At 35.7% G+C, this 26,587-nt stretch overlaps 1 protein-coding gene across 8 annotated transcripts in view; it reads left to right on the top strand.

Moving 5' to 3' along the window:
• NAV3 (neuron navigator 3) overlaps window positions 1-26,587 on the top strand; it is a 657,172-nt gene that overhangs the window by 244,107 nt on the left and 386,478 nt on the right. For 5 of the 8 annotated variants that reach the window (XM_030819931.1, XM_030819930.1, XM_030819927.1 and 2 more), the window contains exon 1: window positions 15,613-16,612. The exons of 1 other annotated variant lie outside the window; for it this stretch is intronic. In XM_030819931.1, the coding sequence (XP_030675791.1) occupies window positions 16,370-16,612 (243 nt within the window). In that variant the 5' untranslated portion in view covers window positions 15,613-16,369. Of the gene's footprint in view, window positions 1-15,611; window positions 16,613-26,587 lie in introns of those variants that run through there. 2 more of the 8 variants (XM_030819928.1, XM_003259582.3) reach the window with 1 other exon arrangement.

Raw genomic sequence — 26,587 nt, 5'->3', positions numbered from 1 at the left:
GGGTTACACAGTCCTTGAATTTTAGTTCTGGCTCTATTCACTACCAGTCAGACATTCTTCATTATTCCCAAGTAAAGTTTTTAGGCTGAATAAATAGGTAAAGCAAAGAGCAAATAACTTGCAGATAGTAATTTCAGTCATGACAAACTATTTAACTTAGTATAGTCTTAATGATGGGATTACAGTCACTTATATTGTTTATATTGAAGCAAATGAGAGTTTGTCTTGATCAGAAGGACACTGGAGTGAGCAGTGATGCGATTACTTTCGAAATCCTCTTGGTGAAATTTGAATATCTTGCCCTGTGAAGATACTGTTATGATATTATGCTACTATTTTCTCTCATTACTAGAATTACAGCATATAGATTTTCAGGAGTACGCAGTAAATATTGACTTTTTTTCTAAATATTTGTGCAGGCTAAGGGTCTCTACTATGATTAAACAAGTTAAATATAATGCATTTAAGAATCCTGATATAGCTCCTGATGAATGCCTTTCCAAATTATCATGTGTATCATCTCCAATAAGTTGAAGCTTTTAAAATTACATCGTAGTCTCTTATAATGACCACTTTATATTAGACCATCATAGTTGTAATATAAAATGTGGTCATGGCTTACTGAGATGTCATAATTCATCAAATCTTTTTTTTTCCCGACATTGCATCTCCACATCCTTCCAGAACAGTACACTGTAATTTTTAGATTGCCAAGTATGATCTATCAAAATGAGAACTTGTGTGTGGTACTTAGCAACTTTTAGATATACCAATAAAACAACAATCTAATGCCTAAAGAAAACTGGGTAATTTTATATTAATATTTTATGGTATTTTTGGAACCTCATATGAGTATGCACCAGAGGAGGGTTAGAAGTTGAAATGCATTATTATATGTCAAGTTGGTATCATATATCAAATGATTTTAGGGGACAGGGAGCTAAGAACAGGAGTACTGGGAAATACAAGATAGAATTTCAAAGGCAGGAAGAAGCCCGATGGGAAAAAAATTAAGGGTGGATTGGTGGAAATTCATGGATAATTGCAAGGAATGCTAAAGGGAGATAAACTTTATATTCATTGGAAGGGGTTAAGAATGAAGACTATTGCAAATACTAGAAACAGAAGGTCTGGAAACATAGACCATGATTTTATGATGGATTAATCCATAGTTTCAGACTTGTTCAACACCCTGCATATATGATCAATGTGTAAATAAGTGTTTTAACTCAGTAATAGCAGAAGGTGCATTTTTAGAGAGAGGAACACTTGACAGCCTCCAGTAAAGTGAAAATGGGAAGTCACTGCTTTCAGTTTGAATAGGATTGATATTGGGACCGTAGTGTCAGATAGTCTCTGAGATGATGTCATTTGACTCTCTTTCCTTTGAGTTAATTATTAAGTACTATCCAGAAGTTCTTTATCCAATGCAAGCACAAATTACTAGACAAAGCACAGGTAAAGCCACCAGGTAGCTTCTGAAAAGCATTGTTATCTGCAGCCTTCTTGCATGGTGCCTGGTTGTGAACTCCACCTGTGCTCGGCTATCATCTGCCGCCACCTCTCTGCAGCTAGTAGGCTTTGAACATCACTTATGGATGCAATGTCTTGTGCCATTTACCTCCATGTTTACTCTTTTTTATCATCTGTGACTCCTTTACCTCTGCTTCCCTAAACCAGAGAGAAAAAAAATCGTATATCAATATGCAGAAATGCAAAAAGTTACTTGAAATAAATAATGTGGGTTTAGGACTTTATGTCTTAGCTCAATTCTAAACATCCTTATGATTCCTAAACTATGGTAGGATAAGCTTTCCAGGGAACATTTGAAGCTTGCAGTTCAGAGAGAGCAGCAAAGTGCCATGTATATGTTAACTCTAAGAATTCTTCCTTATTGACAAATTGAATTCGGCAAAGATGTGGCTGCACGGCTGGTATTTTATCTGCAGCTATCAAACTCTGGTAGTTCTTTTTCATTTTGACTTTTTATTCTCTTTTCCAATCTATTATCCTCTTTCTATCTTCTGGTGGATATTTGTTGACCTTTAATCCTTACTTACTGCATACACTTTGGTGATCACTTTATGGAAGGATCCTTGCTGGGGCTCAGATGCTGAGGAAGAAATGGCATCAATAAAATATAAATGGGAAAGAGAAAATGAGAGCAAGCAAGCTTCAAGGCTTATCTAAATGGAGCAGACAATTTTAGGTTTGGAATTGCTACACCCTCTGTAAGATTCACTTGTAATTTTATACTTCTATTGAATATTCTGCAGAATAATAAGCCCTGCTCTTTGCCAGAGACGCTTTGTTTAAATCAAATCCTCTGGAGAAAAATCTCAAAAGAAATAGCTGAGTTTACTTAATATAAAAAGTTTTTTTTAATTTAAAGTTTCCTTAACAGAGTCGTTTGTTGATTAAAATGCTGTGCGAAGTTCTTCTAGTGACTCTGTCAAGACCAAACTCTGCTTTTTTAAAAAACTGCAGATGCAAATGTTAACTTCACCTGAGGTTTCTCTAGCAAAGCAGTTTCTTCTTTTCAGAAGCTCTTAACATTGCCAGATGTGTAATTAAATGGTCATTTCACCTTTATTATAATTTTTATGGCATGTTTTTTTGATTATTTTTCTTGTTTATGTACACTGTAGCATTTATGGTCACCATATGCTTGTTATGTAAGATAGCTCTTAACACTCAGCTGATAGATGCAAGCTGTTGGGGAAAAATCACCACTGGTCTCCTATTTATCTAATTTTAATCCTCAAAGGTAAATTCAGCTGGATAAATGTGTTCCTAAGCATCTTTCACCTGTCAGAAAATATTTGTATGTAGTTCCTGTAACAACACGAAGGAAAATGTCTGCCTCTGTAGAACTTGATTTTGCCCCTAGTTACTTTGTGCTATTGAGATAGTGCTTTTGAGATAAAAGATACAATAAGCCAATAAAGTAGAAGCTAAAGTGTGATGATATAAATATATGTATAAACTAGCTTTTTGGAGGGATAGGTGGGATAGGTGGAAGAGAGGAGGGAAGGGATTTCTTCCTGATGAATATAAACAAAAACAATTTAAGGAAAATGCAAATTTAATAATTTAACCAATACTTAGTAAGCCATGCAATTGAACTTATTTTCCCTAAAGTTATTATCCTATAAATCACAAATATTTTATTTCATAAGAATCTGAGGTCTGTACCATAGATAGTGCAAATATACCATTATTATAGAAAGAGTTTGCAGAAATAAAATTCCTAGAATGTACATGCATTAAGTCATGATTTTTAAAACTGTCCTATGAAAATGATATAGTCTCTAATGAGCAATTTTAATGTTTAGTAGGAAACAGGGAAATTGTTTTTATGGGAGAAGAATCCATTCCATCACATTAGAATTACAAAACTTTCCATTTATGTTTGTTCAAAGTTTTTTGTTTTGTTTGGTTTGGTTTGCCTGTTTTTGACAGGAAGTGTGGAAAGTTGGCAGTGTCTTTGCAGGGATGAGGGGTATGTGATTGCTAACACACTTTGCTTTCAATGACCTCATGTAAATGTTAGGAAAGTCTGGAGGAAATCAATGCATTTACAATAATCCAGGTTAGTATCTGATGGTCTCCATTAGAAAAGTGTTTAGAGGGGAGGAAACGAATAACAAATTACCCCTCATCGTTCACATGTAATATTGCATCTATTCTGCATTTGAGGAAAGCAATTTTTGTTCTTTCTATTCCAGAAATGTATGTGAGAGATTTTCTTTTACTTATGATAAAGAATATGAAAATAAATGTATTAATTAGTATTCCAATTTTAATTAATGACCAAGTCAGATTCTTTTAAAAGTAAACAAATAGCTCATTTCCCAGATTGTATATATTACACATTTATGTGTAATACTAATTATACTAGTTGTTGATAGATTTCAGCCCATCCCATTTTCAGCAAATCTGATGAACTTTATTCCTTTTAATTTTGGCTATGCAAACTTCTTTCTTTAATAATATTAAAATGCATTACATACACTTCCAATGACTAAAAATATATCTATCAGTGAGAAGGAAACTGTTGGATTTTAAATCTTCTTGTAGCTATTGTAGAAATTAAGAAAAAGAGGACTCATGCGTGCAATAGGTGTTACTGGGAATGTTTTATGAGAACAATAGGAACTTTATAAGATTTTTCACGTTTACCCTTCACTCATCCCCTTTTTCTTCACATCTCAACTGAATATTAACATAACTAAAATATAAGTATGCTACTCATTGTGAAAGTACAAGCATTGACTAATAATGAGGATTTTAAACTGAGGTCCCTCAGGGTTCAAACTTCTTTAGGTGAAAATCTAGTATGTCACTAGTTACTTAAAGGTTATCTATAAATTTTCCTTTATTCTCATTTCTCTGAAGTTTGTGAAACTTCAATTCACTAAAATGTAGCTAGTGAATAAAGTAAAATAAGAGTTAAGTTTTAGATGCCAAATTTAGTTGTCCATTTTTTTCTACTCTCACCCTTGCTCTATACCCTAAATCTTACAAATACATTGGGAAAGCATTGAGGAGGGGATTAAAAATGAAATGTTTTATGAAATATTTAGCAAGACAATATGGACACAGGAAAAGTGAAGAAGTTCCTCATATATATCTTATGTTGATAATGATACAAAATTTTACATGAAAAATCATATTTACAGAAATCTATTCTGCTTTTTCAACATTATGCTTTTTCACTCACCAGTTCTCATGGTCCACACATTTAAAACAGGAACGAGAAAGATATTTAGGGCAACATATGTGTGGTTCGTAAAACCAATAAGCAGGGTATATGCAAGAAAGAGCTCGGCAACTACTTCTGTTGCTGTCAGAAATCATTGTGAAATTTCATGAAAAGGAACCCTTGAGACTATGATAGTATGGAAGTAAAGGGGAATGAATACATGGAAATTAACATTTTTTAAGAAAAATGATTGGCTAAAGAAAATGGATGGTGAGGTCAGTAGAGAATAAAATGTCAATAAATTGAAGTGTGTGTGTATGTGCGCACTATTCTGATAAGAAGCAGATAAAAAAGGAAAGGAAAACTTTGAAGGGTTTATGTAGACTTTTTGATCACTTTGCATCTTTTGTAGTAGGTTTCTATATATTTCTGAATCTAATGTATTAGATGCCTGTCTTAGTCCATTAGTGCTGTTATAACAGAATACCACAGACTGGTAATTTTTATAAGAACAGGAATTTATATCTCATAGTTCTAGAGCCTAGGAAATCCTAGATCAAGGCACTGACATCTGGTGAGGGTCTTCTGGCTGCATCTTCACATGTTAGAAGGTGGAAAGGCAAGAGAGGGGCGACCTCCCTCCATCAAGTCTTTTTATAAAGGCACCTAATCCCATTCATGAGGGCAGAGCCCTCACGATTCAATCACTTTCCAAAGGCCACAACCGCCAATATTGTTGCATTGAGGATTAAGTTTCAACATGAAATTTGAAGGGGACAAAAACATTCAAACCATTGCAATGTCTGACAGAGAGATGTGGTTTTCCAGTTAATGGTCTCATTTTATTTCTGGGCTATTAAACACATGACCATTGCGCATAGCTGGGAAGATCGCACACTCTGCCACTGTGTATGTGAAAGGCACTACAACCTCAAGTAGTTGTTGACTCTGAGTCACTGCTTTTGTTCAGTGGAATAAGTAGATATTAATAATGTATATGTAATTTTATGTTGCTGCCTTCTTAAATGGTGCCATAAGATTTCCTTAAAATGACTTATCTATATTTTATTTATACTTACTAAATATAGACCCAGCACTGACTGAAATACTCAAAATAATAGAAGAGTCATAATCAGATCTTATGTTTTCATTATCATACTTTCTAATTTCCTATTCTTTTTTATGACTTCAGGTAGATTGAAAAAGAGGTATCTAGCTGAACCTCTCAATATTCCTCTCTCTCTTTCTTATTATCTGTCTCTGCCTGTCACACACACGTACACACACACATGTTCGCACAAACACACACACACACACACACACACAGCTGTTTTGAAATATCCTCAGAGTTCCTAGTAAAATGCTACATGATCTGAAAAAGACAAACTTTTGAAGCTGTTGATGGGGTAGCTTTTCTGGGTGGTTCCTAGAAAGGATCTGGATGTTAGTTAGATCTGAAGTTTAGAACCTGTGCTGGAACTGGGAACTGGAACTGATTACAGGCAGCAATTACTTTAACTCATTACTTAGATTAAAATCATAGGCTAATTATAGTGTTACCCTGTGTTAAAATATAAGAATAAAGTTTAAATGTTTAAGAAAAGATTTACTCTCAATCCCTGAACGAAACATAATGCACCCTCAGAATATCTGCAATAAAGCAGGAGATGGTTAACATGTGGACTCTGAAGGGGTAAGAGCAATGGTTACATGTTGAGTCCATGGCATGGTGCTTGGGATGTGAAAATGTGCACTGTTCTAAGTGGTCCTATAAATCTTTCACAATTACAAGTTACAACCATTGCAAATGACATTTTTATTATACCTTTTGAATGGCTTGGCTTTGGTGTGCCACTCTTTTATGTTTTAGCCAATTTTATTTGTACATAACCTTCAAAAATATGTGAAAATAAGAAAATTGGCAAAGAAGCAGTAGTGAAAATGATACCTTTATAAAACACTGTTATTATACATTGTTACATCTCAACATTTTTGGCCGCATTTCCCAGGACCAAACTGTTAAAACTTGTTTGAGATGTCTTCCTTTATCTTTTTATAACACAGTATATTTGTGTACCCATATTCCAACAAGAATAGTTCTTTCAAGCATAACTGTTTTTTTAAGTTGCATTTTTTTTTAGCATTCATTTGGATTTTTAAGGGTCTACTGTCTTACTGGAACACTGAAATTTATCTGGCAAGAATATCCAACGATTTTGTTTTAATGGGATAGTTGTCCTTTTTCCAGATGTGTATTTTTTTTCACTCAGGGAGCTGATATCCTTGAAGCAAGGGTATTAACATGCAATGCCATTCCAAAGCTGACTACATTTGCTTTTCATTATACTTTATGGTTAAGAGAGCCTCTGAATTTGATAAATTTTATTTGCTCAACTAACTCTATCAGTAGCATATTGTAAAGAAGCCTGTGGGGTAGTAAATGCATGTCATATAGCATATACAAACAATTTCCACCTCTCCTGAGAAGTTCCTCATTTTAAGTGGACATTGTGTGCATTCTTTAAAAATCCATTAGCTGTCTTACTATTTAATCCCTTGTACTCATCACCAGCTTTTATGTTTTAGCCAGCTAGTTTACCTTTCTTTTGCCTGATTCAATACCACAATAAAGACACATCTTGGCATATTGCCCCTTGCCCCCCACAAATACACTGTATGAGCAGAGTATACCTAATACTTCTCTATGCATCCATTTTTTTCTGAGATATCTGAAAAAATGATTTCAGTGGGAATACTGGTAAGAAAAATTCTAAAACAGATCTTAGTGTCTTATGTGTTAGAAGCCAGGTCTGGAGAATAGTTTTAACTTCATGCTCAGTATATCTTATCTTATTTTTTATCCTTTAAATTTCCTCAGTGAAGCCAGGCCTGGATAATAGTTTTAACTTCATGTTCAGTATATCATATCTTATTTTTTATTATTTAAATTTCCTCATTAGTCCTGAAGACAATCTATTCAAATCATTCAAACATTTTGCAACTTGTTAGTACAAGTCATTTATTCTCTGGGGTTTAAGGGAAGTTCTTACCTGGATGAAGGATAATTTAAAAAAATGAAGGTTCTTAAGGTGGAATGTGAAAGTGATAATGCACAATTCAATTTCAGAATGGATTGGAAAAAAAGAACAGTTAATAATTTGACTCTGTACTTCTGCTTCTATTATAGACTAATAGGGATCATATTTACTTCCCTCCACCTTAAGTATAAACTGAACAAAAGTATATAAAACAATATTATTCAGCCATTGGACAACAGACAATACAGGACAATGGTTCCTGAAAGAAGGGTAATCAAAGGGGAAGGCTTACGATTGCGCTAGTTGACTTCCTGGAGGCAATATCCAGACCACAGAGTAGAGATGGAGAACCCAAATAGAGTTCGGAAGTTTTGCTGACTCTTAGAAATAGAGATCAAAGCTTAGGAAAGCCTCAAGGGCTAAAATTTTGGAGCCAAAGTACCAGAAAAGAAGGAACTACAGAGAGAGAGAGAGAAAGATAAAATGAGATAAACAGCCAGAGAGACACAGAGAGAGATGCAAACAGATGGGAGAGAATGAGGATGAACACTAGAGACTTACAGAGATGTTTCTTCTAATCTTTGACAGAGGACTTATAGAGGAAACAAGCAAATGCCAAAGAAAGGACCAGCAGAAATAAGTATGAGAAATAATTGCTAGCACTCACACAAGGTTGGGAATAGTTGACATTTTCCCCAGCCAGAGTGAAAAGACCACGAGGCGTGTGTTAGATTCACAAAACTGTATTTCTTTACAAGTGGTGCAAAATTAGCTCTAAGCAATCAGATCTGTACCTTCTTTAACAGTTTATTTAAAATGCTCAAAAGCTACTTAACTATGTGCCATTACAAAATCAAACACTACTTGAAATCCAGTATACCAGTGTACAATTCAAAATGTCTACCATCTAGTAAAATATTACCAGGCATGTTAAAAAGCAATATGGCATGACTCATATCCAGGAGGGAAAAAAATCCATTAATGGAAACATACTTAAGAAATGGCAGAGATGATGGAATTAGCAGACAAGTTGTTGTTAAAACAACTATTATAAATATGCTCTATATGTTCAAGAAGGTAGAAAAACAAATGTGATAAGGAGAGACATGGAAGAAAGAAAAGACACCCAAATGGAACTCCTAGAGATGAAAAAGTATAGTGTGTGAATTAAAAATACATGAGATAGGATTACAACAGATTAAATAATATAGAGGTAAAGATTAATGAACTTGGAAACAGTAATAGAAGTTACGTGAATGCGAAATGAAGCACAGAGACTAAATTTTTTTTTTTTTTAGATGGAGTCTCACTCTGTCACCAGGCTGGAGTGTAGTGGCATAATCTCGGCTGACTGCAACCTCCGCCTCCCGGGTTCAAGTGATTCTCCTGCCTCAGCCTCCCGAGTAGCTGGGACTGCAGGCGCATGCCACCACGCCCAACTAATTTTTTTTTTTTTTGTATTTTTTTAGTAGAGACAGGGTTTCACCATGTTGCCCAGGCTGGTCTCGAACTCTTGAGCTCAGGCAATCCATCCGCCTTGGCCTCTCAAAATGCTGGGATTACAGGTGTGAACCACTGCGCCCGGCCGAGAGTGAGATTTTTAAAGCCTTGAATAATTAATTGCATTAGTAACCGTGGCATGAAAGCGGGTGGTCCAACATACATAATTGGAGTCCTAGAAGGAACAGGGAGGCGGGAAATAAGTTTAGAAAAAACTTAAAAGTTTCCAAAATTTGATATAAACTATAAAAAGGCCAATGAACATAACACAACCTGAACAAAACATTAAAAAAATAAAATTGCTGGCCAGGCGCAGTGGCTCACACCTGTAATCCCAGCACTTTGGGAGGCCGAGGAAGATGGATTACCTTAAGTCAGGAGTTTGAGACCAGCCTGGCCAATATGGTAAAATCCTGTATCTACTAAAAATACAAAAAATTAGCTGGGTGTGGTGGTGTGTGCCTGTAGTCCAAGCTACTTGGGAGGCTGAGGCAGCAGAATGGCTTGAACCCAGGAGGCAGGGATTCCAGTGAACCAAGATTGCATCACTGCACTCCAGCCCAGTGAGAGAACAAGACTCCGTCTCAAAAAAAAAAAAAAAAAAAAAAAAAGCAAAAAAGAATCAAATTGCTAAAAATTACTGATAAAGAATATCTTATCAGAAGTTGGATAATACAGTCAGGATACATAGAAAGGAACAAAGATCAGACATGTGATGGACTTCTCCTTAGAAACTATGCAAAGGAAAATACAATGGTGTGGCATCTTTACTGAAGAAGAAAAATTGTTAACTTAGAATTTTGTACCCAGAAAATAATTCTTTCAAAAATGGAGGCAAAGCAAACTCTTTTTTAGCCAAACAAAAGCTGAGACAGTTAATCGCCAGCAAATATACAATTTGAAATATGTTATAAGAGGTTGTTTATAAAAGGAAAATGATACCAGATAAAAATTTGCATCTATGCAAAGGAAAGAAGAGCACCAGAAACGGAAATTATGTGGATAAATATAAAGATTATTCAGTTTTTAATTTTTAAAACAGAATTGATAATAGAACAAAATAATGTGCTATGTTAATATACGTAGAAGAAAACGTATGCTAACACTAGCACAAGAATGTGAACAGGAATGTAAAATTAAATACGGTGAGGTTTGTAAATTATATCTAAAGTGGCATAATGTAATTTGAAGGCATATTCTAATAAGTTAATGGTTTATATAATAAATCCTAGAGGAAACAGAAGAATAAAATGAAATATGTGTCACCTACTAAGAATCCACTTTATAAAGATACAGATAAAGTTGAAAGAATGAAAAGACGACACTAAACACTAATCAAAATCCTTGAAAAAGTAGTTTAGCACAAAGGGACATTTAGGACCCCCACTCACAAGACTGCAAAAGTTTGAGAGATATATGGGGAATTATCTTCTAACAAAAAGCAAGCTGAAGACTAGGAGAAAATCTATTCAAAAATATATCTAAGATAGGACCTATACCGAAATATATAAAGAATTGTTGAGAAAACTCAGTAATAATGAGATGAACAAAAAGTGGGCAAGAGTTTTTGACAGATATTTCACCAAAGATGATATATGAATGACAAGCACACACATGAAAAGATAATCAACATCAATAAATTTTTAGAAAAATTCAAATTAAAACTGCAATGATACACCCCTACTCCCGAGTAGAATGGCTAAAATGAAAGACTGAAGATATGAAGTACAGAGTATGTGGAGCAACTGGACCCCTCATACATTGCTAGTGGGAGTTCAGAATGGTATGTCTTGGAAAATAGTGTGGCACATGCTTACACAATTAAATATCTAGTTATCAAATGACTCAGAAATTCCCTTTGAGTTGTTTATCCATGAGAAAATAAAATAAATATCAACATAAGACAGATATAAATATTTATAGAGGTAGGCAATGTAGCTTAAGTCTGTAATCCCAGCACGTTGGGAGGCCGAGGCAGGTGGATCACTTGAAGTCAGGAGTTTGAGACCAGCCTGGCCAATATGGTGAAACCCTGTCTCTACTAAAAATACAGATGGTGCACATCTGTAGTCCAAGCTACACAGGAGGCTGAGGCACGAGAATTGCTAGAACCCAGGAAGCTGAAGTTGTAGTGAGCCGATATCACACCACTGCACTCCAGCCTGGGTGACAGAGCGTGACTCTGTCTCCCTACCCCCAAAAAATTATTATAGAACTTTCCCAAACTGGAAACAAATCAAGGGTCCTTTACCAGATAAATGCAGAAACAAATTGTGCCATATTCAAACAATGGAATGCATTTTAGCCACACAAAAGAAAGAACTAATGATACATATAACACATGGATAAATCTCAAAAGCATTATGCTAAGTGAAAACAGCCAAAAACAAAAATACTGAATGATTTCGTTTCTATGAAATTCTAGAAAAGGCAAGACTAGCGTTAGAAGTCACTTCAGACATTGCCTGTGTTGACAGTGAGACATTCTATGGTAGGCATGAGAGAATATTTTGAATGAAGGGAATATTCTACATCTTGATAGTGATACTGGCCATACTGAATTATTTCCTTATATTTGTTGAATTTTACTTATGTGTAAATTCCACTTCAATCAAGCTGTTAAAAATAGGAATGTGAGACCAGGCACAGTGGTTCACGCTTGTAATCCCATCACTTTGGGAGGCCAAGGCGGGCAGATCCCCTGAGATCAGGAGTTCGAGACTAGCCTGGCCAACATGGCGAAACCCTGGCAAAAACCTGTCGCTACTAAAAATACAAAAATTAGCCAGGTGTAGTGGCAGGCACCTGTAATCCCAGCTACTTGAGAGGCTGAGGTATGAAAATCGCTTGAACCCAGGAGGCAGAGGTTGCAGTGAACCGAGATCATGGAATATAGTTACTCCAGCCTGGGGGGTAGAGTGAGACTCTGTCTCCAAAAAAAAAAAAAAAAAAAAAAAGTAATGTGGCTTTTCTACAATTTTAGCAAATATCAGAGTTGACTATCAAATCATATTTTTCCTTTCAGCAAGCATGATTTTGTGTTGACAGTTGAATATTTTTTCTCTTACTCTTTCTTAAAAATCGTGGTTTGCAAGTTGCCATTTTGTGAGATTTTATTACTTATTTTTTAAATTACTGATATTAAAATTTAGCCAGGTTGGAATTCTCTTATTGCCTAAAACTCCAGCTTAGCTTTAGAAGGTATTTCAAGGGTCATTGCCACTTTTCCTTTTAAATTTGATAGGAATAAAATGACAACCAATTTATTTCATTTTAATTTTCAGGATTTTTTCCTGAGTTCAGTCCTATTAATCCTTATGATCATGACCATGTTAGGCTTCATGACTTTATCTTTCTAATTCTCATGACTATATTTCCTGTAACATTTAGAGCTAACATTTATTGAACACTTACTATGTGGAAAACTATCCTAACAACGTCATACATTTACTTCCTTTAATTCTCACAGCACCCCTGTGACGGCAGAATAATTATTTTTTACTCCATTTTATAGATGATGAAACTGAGACACAGCAACTTCCAAATTCATATAACTAGGAAGTAAGGAAGCAGAGATTTGCTTTTAAGCACTCCCACTTTACAGCCCATTGTCTGAACTATCAAACTACAAATCCTATAATTTACAGATCTTAAATTCTAGTTTTTAGAAGAATCAATTCACTTAAATATGACTCTCAGACCTTTCCCTCTCCCTCGTGAGGTTTCAACATGACTTTTGCAACCCCTCCAAAAACTCATGTTGAAATTTAGTTGGCATTGTGAGTGATATTAAGAGATGGAGACATTAAAAGGTGATTAGGCCATGAGAACACTAACTTCATACATGGATTAATGTTATTGTGGTAGTGGGATTATCATGAGAGTAGGCTGTTATAAAAGTGAGCTTGGCCCTTTCTGTCTCTCTTATATGAGTGCTCTCTTGCTCTTCTGCCTTCGACCATGGGGAGATGCAGCAAGAAGACCCTCACCACATATGGGCCCCTCAGTCTTACACTTCCCAGCCTCCAGAACTGTAAGAAGCAAATCTCTTGTTATTTATAAATTACCCAGTTTTAGATATTCTGTTATAGTAGCACAAATGGACTAACACAGTGGGTTCGAGATGAATACAATCATCTATATTTTAGTAAGCACTCAGGTGACCATCACATCTGGTTTGTTGAACTCAGTTTGTAAAACCTCATTTTGAACTTCATCTACAAAGTATCAGTGACCATAAGCTAATTTTTTACTTTCTCAGTGCCTTTGTCTCCTAGGTCTCAAAATGGTGTGGTTCTTTTAAGATAAATTGAGATGACAACTCCTGGCACAAAGCACATTTTTTATAGTAAGTTAGTTCGGTTTTGTTGCTTTTGGTGGTAGCTATTACTGCAGAAAATTAGTTGACAGTGGCTACTAATACTATCTTATATTTCAGTCAGAGTGAAAGATATTGCCTAATATGCAAAAGGTATTTCAAAGTGAAAAGACATCTTATTGAATGTGAACCCTTTTTTTTTTCAATCTAATTGTTCCAGGAATTACAATACATTCTCCTCCAACGTGTGTTTCTAAAATACCAATTAGCTCATTTGTAATTGGCAAATAGGAATTTTATACTAGTATAATGTAGAAGTTGTATAGCTTTATATACAATTTATTCTAGGCAAAGGGAGGCAGAATAGTCAGAGTAGAATTATAACCTTGGGTGGGCAAAGAATCCCTCAGTTTGAATGTTGTATAGTCAGCAGGAGCCCTTTTGGCTCAGTTTTAAGAAAACTTAAAACAAAAACAAAAATAAATGCCTGCATCTGGGGCTTCCTCTTCAAAAGGGCATGCCCCTGGCCTTGTGCAGCTCTTAAATATTTGCAGTTGCCCTGACCCTGTACCCATTTCAATGGCAAGCCTACTGGCTTGGAGTTTGCCTTCCAACCAGATTTCTTCCGCCAATTCTGGTTAAAGTGTTGCCAGCATTTATACCCATTTTTTTTTTTTTTATGTAATTCTGAGTCACTTCCTTGGGTGGTCCAAATTATTTTCTGAGGTGCCAATATTATTTCTGCTACCAGTATACTCCCAAAGTTGCATATGTTTTGAGTGATCTTCCTAGAATCAATTTTTCCCACAAGTTCTATCATTTAGGTGCTGTTTTGTTTTGCATTGTGAGGATTACAAGTTGCATATGTCTTATTATGAACTAAGCCTCATTTTACGAACATGAACCTCTCCAGCCCTGTATTATCTTATAGTTTCTGAAAGTTATAATGTGTTGAATGGTTTGCAAATTGCAAAATAACTTACTTCCTCAGAGAGATTATTTCATTTCTTTGATACCACTAGTGTTGTATTTGTATTATCCCATTGTGTAAAGCCCACTTGGGTTACTATTTTTAAAGCCTGCAAGACTTTTAACTTGCATTTCCTGTCTTCTATGCTGCATCAGCAGAACATATACACTTTATTTTAGTTATTGGCTCTTTCATCTATAAATTACTGCTTCTTAGATAAAAGTATGTAGTGATTTAAAGACCTGGAAACAGTAGACCAAAGATGACCATTTCTTCACTAAAGAAAGACATTTTCTATAAAAAATGGTTATGATTTAATAATTTCCATAATTCATTGTATCTGTACTAAGTGTCCACCACTCATTTTTCTAAGATCTTTGGTTGCATTATTACTAATTTTTATATTTGGTGAATATAATTGCTCTCTGTATCCATTTTCTGAGTGCAATCAGTTTCAGAACAATAATGCATGGTACCTTGGATGTTTTCTCCAATGTACCATGCATTATTGTTCTGAACCCCTTGTTTATTTGAAGTTCCTGACATGCTTTAACCAGAAGTAGAACATGCTATGATTATAATAAAATAATTCTATGGATGGAAGCATCATCATTCATTCTCACTGAGTATCTGTTTGGACAGTTTTTAGAAGCTTGGGATTTTAAGTTGGACTTAATAAGCTTGAATAACAGTGTTATTTTCAACCGTTTTAAAAGATAGGTTTACAAACTAAAATCGTACATTCTTTCCCCCTTTCTAGCTTCATCATTTTAGTCAATTTTTTTCAGTGTCTCCAAGTCATAGCTGTTCTTTCTATAAAGTGAAGAAAATAAATATGCCTATACTTCGAGTCATTCTGATGATCAAATGTGATAATGCATAAAATGCTAAGCTCAATAACTGCTCTGTAATACATTCCACATAAGTATTAGCTTTGAATGTTTTTCTAATCATGACTTATTAAATTTGGGAACAATGATTACTATATATTTAGTGCCCTGCTCCCTGTGTTTACTCTCTTTTCATAACCTAGGCAGCTATGGTCGGATGAATGATTTCACTGCTTTAGCTAGTTGCACTGTTGCATGATTTTAGCCTGATTTCATGGGATGCAACAGAATGAACATCGTGGCTCATGGCTGTCAGTAGTGAAAAATAGCTGGAAATCAGACAAACAACTTTATTGCTGAGATTGTTTCCGGGCTAAAAGTTCTTCCAACAGCTGTTTGTTTTGGCCATTAACATGTCCATTCTTTTTATTTTTTCTGAGCTGGGGGAAATACAATTTTCTTTAAAAAGAGAATGCAGGCTGGCTATTTCTGAAATCAGGAAGAACCCCTGTCCTTCCACTGTTGTGGTCTTTTGGCTGCTCTGACAGTTGGACTGAAGGGCTTTTCCTTTTGTTTTTTTCCTCTTTTTCACTCTCAAAGTTCAGACTCAGACTGCTTTAGTGAGAAAAAAAAAGCAAAACTAAGAGCTCTTTAATCCTAAGAGGGAGCTTTGTAGCAGTTACCTTGAAGAAAAGTTTACTCCCCAAAGGAGTATTTAGTATTACTTAGACACTGAGTCACTGAACAGAGAGAGAGAGAGAGAGAGAGAGAGAGAGAATGAGAATGAGAATGAATATGAATTCCAGCCAGCAAGAAAGAAAAGATACTGAACTAAAGATGCAGGGAAGTTTTGCTTCTTCCTGAAAATTATATTATTAGCTTTTTAAAAATCAGGATGACTGCTAGTTTTGTTTAAACTATTTGTTCTGGAAATACTAAAGTTGGAGTCTACCAGACTGAGGTTAGAAGCATTTTCTTTGGCAGCAAGAAGATAATTTTATAGAAGCCATGCCTGTTCTTGGGGTTGCCTCAAAACTGAGGCAGCCAGCTGTTGGGTCAAAGCCTGTGCATACTGCTCTTCCGATACCAAATCTTGGCACTACTGGGTCACAGCACTGTTCTTCAAGACCTTTGGAACTTGCTGAAACAGAGAGCTCCATGCTTTCTTGTCAGCTTGCATTAAAATCGACCTGTGAATTTGGAGAGAAGAAACCCCTCCAAGGAAAAGCCAAGGAGAAAGAAGACAGCAAGGTTAGTTGCTGAAGTTACCTGCAGACTTACATAGCTAAAATGCACATTTCTCTTTAAGTGCACTATAAAACGTGTTATGAAATGGGGAGTAGTAGAGGAATACCAGTGTAAGGATGTAAGTAGTTATAATGGCTGAAAAGCTGAATATTTAGCTTATGTAAAAACTGTATTCTTAGTTTAGAGTTGTAAAAGTCATGATCAAAATTTTCTGAATATGCATCTATTGTAATCATTTAGTACTACTTATTGATGAATGCCTAGTTAGTTCTAGATATTGCTCTATTACTAATAACCACAATCAATCACAAATGTGAGAAAAAGAGAACCTTTTGTCATCCATACTGCGATGTATGAAAATAGGGACTTTCAAAAAGACATTTATTTGTAATAATTCATATAGACACCATCACTTTTTTCTAAATGTCATTTGCATTTCAAAGAATTTATGTTTGAAAATTTATATCCTAGGCTGCTTAATTCATTGCAGTATGAAGGAAAATGACATACTATTTTCCTTGATACTGCACATTTATCTGGATTTTCCCTTGTAAACTGAAACCCTACTCTTTTACTTATTACTGACATCTTTTTCAGTCATTTAATTTATGATATTTTGTGAGTGGTTGCTCATAGCCCTTGGTTGCTAATGCATACTACAACCGTTTTCTCCAGTCACGAATGCTAGCATGGCCTTGAAGCTGCTGAACTTCGTGGGGATTCATTTGTACCTTGATAAGCATGACTTTTGTTTTGTGCATTTTTACTTTTATTGGTGCATATTAGGTGCATGTATTTATGGGTACATATTAGGTGTATATATTTATGTGGTTCATGAGAGATTCTGATACAGGCATACAATGTGTAATAATCTTATCAGGGTAAATGGAGTATCTGTCACCTTAAGCATTTATCATGTCTTTGTGTTGCAAACATTCTAATTTTATATTCTTTTAGTTATTTTAAAATATAGAATAAATTATTGTTGACAGTAATCATCATGTTGTGCTATCAAATACTAGATCCTATTCATTCCATCCAAATGTACTTTTGTACTCATTAACCACCCACACTCCCCCCACCCCTGGCCAATACCCTTTCCAGCCTCTGGTAACCATCATTCTACTAAGTATCAGTTTTTAATGAAGCATTAACTATGATGTCAAGCTTTCCAAAATCACAGCCTCATCTCTGGCTTCTTAGGAAATATTTTGGTTTTACTCTGCTATCCAAATGTTAGTTTAAAATAATTTAAGGAAAAAACCTTTATATAAAAATCAACTCTAGAAGTGAAAAAGAAAGCCACTCCTTTTTCTACAATGCCCATCCCACCTTCACCTGTTCAGATTCTTTAAGCTTCATCCCAGATGCAACTTTATTCGTAAAGTCTTTGCTAGCTATCCCTTCCCCACCATTCCTCTTTCCCAATTCTTTGTAGAAATGCTTGTGTATTTTAATTATCTGGATAATTTCTTTTAATTATCTGGATAATTTATTTGTATCTCCACTAAGTTGGAAACGTATAGAAGGCAGGTCTCGTATCATCCTGTGTTCCATCTCGCTCCCTGTACAATGCTTTATGCATGATAGGAATTAAATAGTAGTTGGATGAATGAATACAGGAATTAATGAATCAATGAATGAATAAACAGTTATTCTGAGAAGGAGTCAGTTAAGTTTGTTCATCTTTTGGAATCATTTCGAAACAGGAAATGTTTCATTGTCCCCCTCACAGGGCATGTGACAGCAGGAGTGGCTTGCTTCTTCAATGCCCCGCAGCTGAAACCTCTAGAGGGATCATGAAGACGGGCAGGTTGTGGAGCTTCGACCCCACAGCAGCATCTAGGGTTGAGTATTTACAGCTCCTGAAGCTCCAGTGGGCGTGTGTTACAGTGTGTTCTTTTAGTTTTGCAGTATGAAGGTGGCTTGTGTTAATCAGCTCAGTTAGACCCTCTGCCTTATTGCAAGGGCAGAGGGCTTTCTGTATTCTGGGTTCTTGCCTTGGTGTACCGGAAAAATCGAGTCACACGTGGGCTTGGAGGATGAGCGCAAGGTTCTTTTGAATGTTGGAAGTACCTCTCAGCAGATGGATGGGGAGCCATAAGGAGGATGAAGTGGAAAGGTGGTTTTCCCCTGGAGTTGGGCCGCCCAGCAGCCAGACTCTCCTCTGACATCCCTGGCTAGATTCCCCTCGGGTCCATGTCGTTCTGCGATCGATGGCCTGCCGGTGTCTGCAGGTGCCTGTCGGTGTGCTCTTCTGCTGGTGTGTTCCTTTCGACGTCCAGCCACTTGTGTGTTCTTCCGCCAGTGTGTTCCTCTCGACGTCCAGCCACTTTTGTCTCTGCCTGCTAGGGTTTCGGGGTTTTTACAGGCACAGAATGGGGATGTCGTGGGCCAGGGTGGTCTTAGACAATGCAACATTTGGGCATGAAAACAGAAATGCCTGTCCTCACTAGGTCCATGGGCACAGGCCCAGGGGTGGAGCCCTAGCCAAGGACCCCATCTTTCTCTACCCAGCGCTTCCCTGCCCCCTTCCCATATCAATTTTATGTATAAAACAAGAGGTTGAGAATGGATGATTTGTGGAGTTCTATGTCTAACAAAGCATTGTCCATGTGAGAAAAATCAGTTAAAATAAAATATTTTTTATGAGTTTATAGTTCTCAGTTCAAAGTGAACAATTCAGAGTAAAAAGCAGGGAAACGTAAATTATCAACAAAAGACTAAAAATATTTATCTTTTTGCACATAGTTAAAAGAAATGCCATAAAATTCTATTCTAATCTTCTATCCACAAGTCTGTATGGATTCAATGGGAAGAATGGAGAGACACATTGTCTCTGCTGACCGTGGCTATCTTTTCTGCAGGTTTAGTGAAACTTCCACTTTGCTAAATGACCTTGGCCTAGGATTTGAGCACTATAAGCACTGTTTTCAATATAATTTTGGTTGATCTCTTTGGTTAGCAAACATATTAATCAAACATCTGATATCCCAATAAGCCTCTGTGGTAAGCAAAGTTGTATTTATAGGGATGTTTTCACCATGCCACTTATCAGATTAAAAATGTTTTCAAACAAATGTAAAGAATGCCTGGTCAGCAGTTCAGAATATTTCTAAATGTTAAAAAGAAGTATATGTAGAGTTATTTTAGCTTTTGGGGAAAAAAAACAGAACTGAAGTAAATAGCAAAATCGAACAAGGTAGTTATATTAGAGAGAATTAGACTTGGCTGCAAAAGCAGAAAAGTCAACATAACAATAGCATAAAGAAGATAGACGTTTATTTCATTTTCACATAAAGGAAATCCGGAGTTGAGCAGTCCATGTATGGCTGGTAGGGAGACTTCAGGAAGTTGTCAGGGAACCAGGCTCTATTTTGGTTGCCATCATCCATTTGTGGCTCACACCTCACAGTCTTGAGTAGATAACTGCGCTCCACTTAATTAAAAAGACACACCCTGTTTTATTAAATATTCTTCCACACTGGCCTAGTTATAGTTCCAAGGCCTTACCTTGCTGCAGTGGAGACTGGAAAATGTAGTGTTTGTTCTAGGCAGCCATGTGCTCAGCTAAGAATTATGGGTTCAATTTCCAGGAAAAGATACCATTGATAGTACCCACAGTAGATGACTGTCATTAGGAAACATTTATGTGGGGTACTCTGCTAGTCCTTGTACCAAACAGTTTTATGATCTGGTTTGAGAGAACAAATTTACATATGACAGTGTCAGAAATGTGTGTTCAGTTGTCACTCCCTTCACCTGTTGTTTCAGTTAGTGCAAATGCCATCATTCCAGTCATCTAATCCCAAATTCCTAGACTAATATCTGGTAAAGTACATCACCATTTCACATCCTATAACTTGCCAGAAATTGAGAATTTTACTTCGGTATTATAGCTTGGGTTTATCTTCTTCTGCACTTGCCCATCCTTTGGTGGCCTTTTAAAGTTTTCTATCAATTATTTCAGTGATTCCAAATTGGTATCCTCTCCTCCTGTGTCTCTCTACCCTCATCCATGCAGCATATTCACCATCCTGCTTAAGAAGAAAACTTTATTTTCTTCTCATATTTTATAATGTCTTCATTCAGGCATTCTTGTTTCCCAATTGTCACTTTCTCTATTTCCATAGCTCCTTCTAGCTACTACATCCCAGATGTCTTCTTCCTGGGTGTCCCAATTTCTTCAGAATGTTTAGTCCCACTGTCCTTTAACAAATAAATAATACTAGTTCCAGACTCTATGTCATATGCAGTTGGAAAATCCTCCACAATATTTCAAGGGCTTATGTTTTCCTTAGCTATATCTTGTTCTGATTTCTTTCTTATCTCAAATTTTCTAATCTCTCTCATATGGATTTGTTTTTCCATTCTTCCTGGGCATACACCCAAATGAAGAACAGAGTCACTTTGCCTTGGAACCTTTACTTAACATTCTGGAGGTTAAGGTTAAGAAAGAGTGTTCTATTTTGTCATAGCTCAGCAAACAACATCCAATTAAGCATTAGACATCCCTGTTCATGAAAGTTTCTTGGCCATACTTACTGTGGAGCACTTCCTGGCTTTTACGTCTCAATCCCTAGTCTCCTTCGAACTTGGTCTGCCACCTTTCTTTTACTCCTATTTTCATTTCCAACTTCTTTCCAGTCTTGGGCTCACTCATTCCTTCCCTCTCAGATTACTTGTGCAAACTCAAGATTCTGTTTTACATTATTATGGAAAGCAATTCTTTTTTGAGGACAAGCCTTGTATTTTATAGAAAATTTTTTCCTTTATTCTTAAAACATTTCAAAGAAAGTATTATAATCTACGTTTACAGAGAAATAAACAGAGAGAGTAGGAGTCATGCACAGAATCACACAGTTAACTAGTAACAAAATCCAAAATTTGAATTAAAATTTGTTCAAAGGAAGACTTTTTTCTATGTTATTTTATTTATACATTCTCTTAATGATGTAACAGCAATATTTTTTCTAGGTTTACCCTATCACCCAAATCTTACCCACTATTTAAGATTATTTCAAAGGTCAAATAAAAGTGCAGGCAAATTGGTGTGGATGCTATAAGGAAGGAGAGATTACGTCTGCTTGGGGCAATCCAAAGAAATTTATTGAAAGAGTAGAGGCATTTATGTTCCTGGTAGAATGTATGCTTATTTAATTCCTGTTCACTCTGCTAGTTAAGGGCAACCAGGGTAAGAATTATTTCTTGCTGTTGTGTTCACACAGGGCTGGCACTAACACTTTGAAAACAGAAGATACACAAAAACAGTAGTTAAATATTTAAAATAAGCATAAATAATAATATTGTCATGAAAATATATTGTATAAATAGTATTGCTAATGTGGACAATTCTTTTTACAATGTTAGGTCTGAGAGAAATTGTATATGAATGGAGCATTCAGAAAAGACCGAATGTTTGAAATTTAATGAGCAGATAGGACTCAGATATATAGAGTAAAAACATTCTTTTGAGGAAAAGTTATGTAAACTTTTAAAGTTTAAACTTTAAAAGTTTACATAACTTTTCCTCAAAAGTGAAGTAAACCACTATAAATGAAGCATAATATGTATGGAAAACAGCAGGTAGACAATGGAGAAATATCTTATGTAAGAATGAGACCAAATGACACTGGTAATGATATTTAGGAGAAATCATTGCAGAGAGGTCTAATATTAACTAATGTTTAGAGACTGGCTGTATGTCAGGTACTGGGCCAAACACTTCATACAGTATTCTATTCAGTCCTCACAATAGCCTTATGGCATAGAAATTATTATTTTTCCCATTTTACAGATGGAGAAACTGCAGCTTAGAGAGGTTAAATTACTTGCCAATATCCCAGTGCTAGAATGCGGTAGAATAGAGATTCAAACTAAGGCTGTATGGTTACAGAAGACATTATTCTTAACCAATAAACTACACTGCAGCAATAAATACTTCTCCTGGGGTTAGGGAAAGGGAAGGAGGACTACTGATTTGACTTAATTAATAGTAGGGTTTGTTTTAGGTATTAAGTTAGCATTGTTGGTGAATTGTAAATCAATCAGTTGTTGTGTGAAGTGCCTAGAATTATCAGGAGAAGACAATTAAGTTGACACATGGTCTCTACTGAATTGTTTGAGTAACAGAAACAAATAAAAGGAACCCCATGATAGAAATATAGCAGCAGATGTCAATAGAGTAGATCACTGGTTCCGGCCTCCAGCTGTTTCCTTCTTGGAGAAGTTGCCTGATTGCTGAGGACTGTCAATGCTCCTATTGGCTTGCTCACATGGTAGCATTTCCAGAGCTGGCCAGGCCTACAGCTGCATAGGTCAGCTCTTGGGTCCCCAGACGATTCTGCTTTTCTTGCCTGTTTCTGCTGTGCTTGCACATGTAGTTATTTGTATTTAAAGAAACATGATTATTTCTTTTTCTAGTTATAACTCTACCGGTTTCACAGTTAAACTGTGATGGTCATTTTAATTGTTTTTGCTTTTGTGGTAACAATGGTTGGAGAATGTTGAAATAATGTTGGAATTTTAACGTTTTCTCTACTGGCAGAAGGCTCAGCTTTTCATTATTGTACATTTATTGCTCTTGAGTAACAATTGGTAGAAACGTGACCATCAACATTATTGTCTGTTATTTTAGTTCATGCGTTACAGTGTCTTTAAAGGGTTATATTTCATGCTTTGAACTAGAAATTATTAAAATTGTTGATGCTAATTACATGATTAACTGTTACTGAAAATTTCATAGAACTGTTTAATTTTTTGGAAGTTTGAATATTTTGTGTATTTTTGATGCCAATTTGCTGAACACATTCTTCTTAGTTTCTTTTTTCTTGTATCAGACATCTTTCTTTCCTTCAATAAAAACTAAGACTCTAAATATATTGTTTATAGATACAAAAAGCCAATAGATATGTCGTTAATTTTCAGGCAAAATAATTGCTACATGTTTGGTATTTATGCTATCAAATCACCAACAATTATCCATATCCAATTTTGAACTTGAAAGATTAAGTGGTATAGTTAAAATAATATTTTATTAGGAGCTCAAATTTTGAATTAAACTTATGCTAGCTCCTAAAAGTGTAAATCATTTAAACTCTCTGGACTTCGATCTCTGTACTTTTAAAAAATGAAATGAAATGAGGATAATAGTTTCTTATAAAACTTTTCTAAGAGTAACATTTTTATCTCCTCCCTTTCTCTTTCTTCCTGATTTTGTTGCATCAGTGATGCGATTTCTCATATTGTCAAAGTCTTCATCCCCAACGCATCATTGGACCAGGATATTTCAGCCTTGGCACCAGCGACATTTAGAACTGATAATGCTGTATTAGGCATAGGGATGGAGTCTGTTATGAGCAGTATAGGATATTTGGCAGCATGCCTATCTCTAACCACCATGTACCCTCCAGGTTTCACAGTTAAACTGTTACGTAGCAGTGGCATCCTTCAGTCTGAGAGAAAGGCAAAATCAAATACAGCTGAGAAATGCTGCTTTAGAATCAGCTTCCAATAATGCTTTCGTCTTTACTAACTTAAATCATAGTAATAACAACAACAACAATAATAATTTTCTTCACCATATATCAATTGCTCCATATTTCCTATTTCACAGAGACATTTCTTGAAAGCACAGTTTATGTTCATGGTCACTGTCAAGCTTTGCATTTGCTTCACTTTTCTTGATCTCTGACTTTTGGAAAACTCTGACTTTTGGAATACTCCAATATTTACTAGCAAAATGACTTTGGCAAGGCAGTTAATACTTAAGTCTCAATTTCTTCATCTTTAAAATGAGGATAATAATGTAAATGAGCACATAGAATTTTTGTGAAGATTAAAAGAGATATTGCATATTAACTATATGTCAACAGAGGGCCTAATACATAGTTGGTGGTCAACACTTATTACCTACTAGTATTATAATATTATAAAAGTATCTGATACTTTCATATAAAAGTGGATAAAATTAATAATTGGTAGTGGAATAGAGGAAGGAGTGATTAATCCTCTATAGATGGGAAAAGTAACATTTCAGCCAGGTCTCAAAGGTCAGGCATGGTGGCTCATGCTGTAATCCCAGCACTTTGGATCACCTGAGGTCAGGAGTTCATCTAGACCAGCCTGGCCAACATGGTGAAAACCTATCTCTACTAAAAATATAAAAATTAGCCAGGCGTGGTAGCAAGTACCTGCCATCCCAGCTACTCCGGAGGCTGAGGTATGAGAATCACTTGAACCCAGGAGGTGGAGGTTGTAGTGAGCCGAGATCGCGCCACTGTATTCCAGCCTGGGGGATAGACTAAGAATCTGTCTAAAAAATAAAAAAAAGTAATAAAAGAATAAATTTGATTTAGTCAAGTAAATATGGGAAAAAAGAGCATTTTATATGGAATAGCATTTACCAGGCTATGAAATAGTGTGTTGTGTTTATAAACCTACAGATTACTCACCAATCTTAGGATGTAGGATGCAACCAAGAGAGATGAGGCTTATTCAGGTCAGTGGGAAGATGGGCATTAAATGCCATTGTAAAGAGTTTGGACTTACTCTGTACAGAATGGAAGAAGTATGCTAAATATCAAAGTGACAGGATTTAGTTCATATTTTGAAAACTGACAACAAAATAAGTTATATAAAGAGCCAGTAAATGGGTGGAGAACATTTCCAAAATACAGATGAGGAGAGTGTGATGGAGCAAGGTTTTGACTAAAGTAACAAGCTCAAGAGCAACGGAAGAGGGATGAGTCTAGTAAAAGAGGCTATAGATGTTTGGATTAAGCTATTAATCATCAGCAATCCAAAAATTCTGTATCTTGGAGGATGAATGCATTTTCTTCACTCAAAAATGTACAGTTTAGTTGGAAGTGATAATTTGTGTGAAACAGGTAGCAAGTAGTAGTTAAAATTAAGAATTATTACTAACGTTTTTTGAGTGCCTACCACATGCTGGAAGTTATACCCAAGCTATAACTCCAGTCAAACAGCTGTAGCAACTGATCTCAGAGAGATGGTAGGGCAGAGCTGGAATTCCAACCTAGGTCTATTTGACTCTCCTGTCCTTATTCTCTGAGTCTCCCTTCCCTGATGTTTCCTCACAACAACGTATAGACAACCAGCAGTCAAAATCAGTGTTATTCTTTACTGTCTTTGTGGATACTGAGTCACATAATAAGAAAACAAAGAAAATAATAAATTCTTACCAGGAGCACTGAATTAATCTTTGACAAATTTCACTTTGAACTCTTCTGTCTCTGCAAATCCCACTGTTACTTCATTTTTCTGTAAGAAGTGTTTTACTTTGGATTACTAGTAACTGGGACCAATAGAGAAATTTGATATCTGTGGTAGAGTTCATTAATTGGTTACATGCAGGACCTCCCCACTGCAAATCATAGAATTATTTGTTAAAATGTGTTGCAATTCCGCCTGGAAAAAAAGTCACCAGATGAAAGAGTCATGTAAAAATGTAACATTTTCCCAGTGTAACAACATGATGCCACCTCTATAAATGAAAAAGAAAAACAAATAAATAAAAACTACAGGCTATCTCTTCTTTTTGCTGTATTTTGATATTGTAAAGAACTTTTTTGTAAAACTGGAAACATGGGGTGGGCAGGTTCAAAATTTTTCGTGATGAAATGTGACCAAGCAAATTTTATATGCAATCAAAATGGCATTGCACTAGTTAAGGTAATGCTAACTTCTATAACAGATAAAACCTAGGTCTCAGTGGCTTAACACAGTAGAAATTTATTCTTCACTTTTTTAACGCTCTCATATAGTTAGGGGTTAACAAACTATGACCCATAGGACAAATTTGGCCAGGTGCCCAATTTCCTAAAGTCAAATCTTGTTGGAACACAGCCCTGACGCTGGTTTTTGCATTTCCTGTGGCTGCTTTTATCCTATAATGGCAGAGATGAGTAGTCACAATAGAGACTATGTGGCCTGCAAAGACTAATATATATACTAACT

The sequence above is a fragment of the Nomascus leucogenys genome, chromosome 10 (assembly GCF_006542625.1).
Source record: "Nomascus leucogenys isolate Asia chromosome 10, Asia_NLE_v1, whole genome shotgun sequence".
In the NCBI taxonomy this organism is placed as follows: domain Eukaryota; kingdom Metazoa; phylum Chordata; class Mammalia; order Primates; family Hylobatidae; genus Nomascus; species Nomascus leucogenys.
Note: the sequence above shows the minus strand (reverse complement) of the source record. Positions and strands in the feature narration are given on the sequence as shown.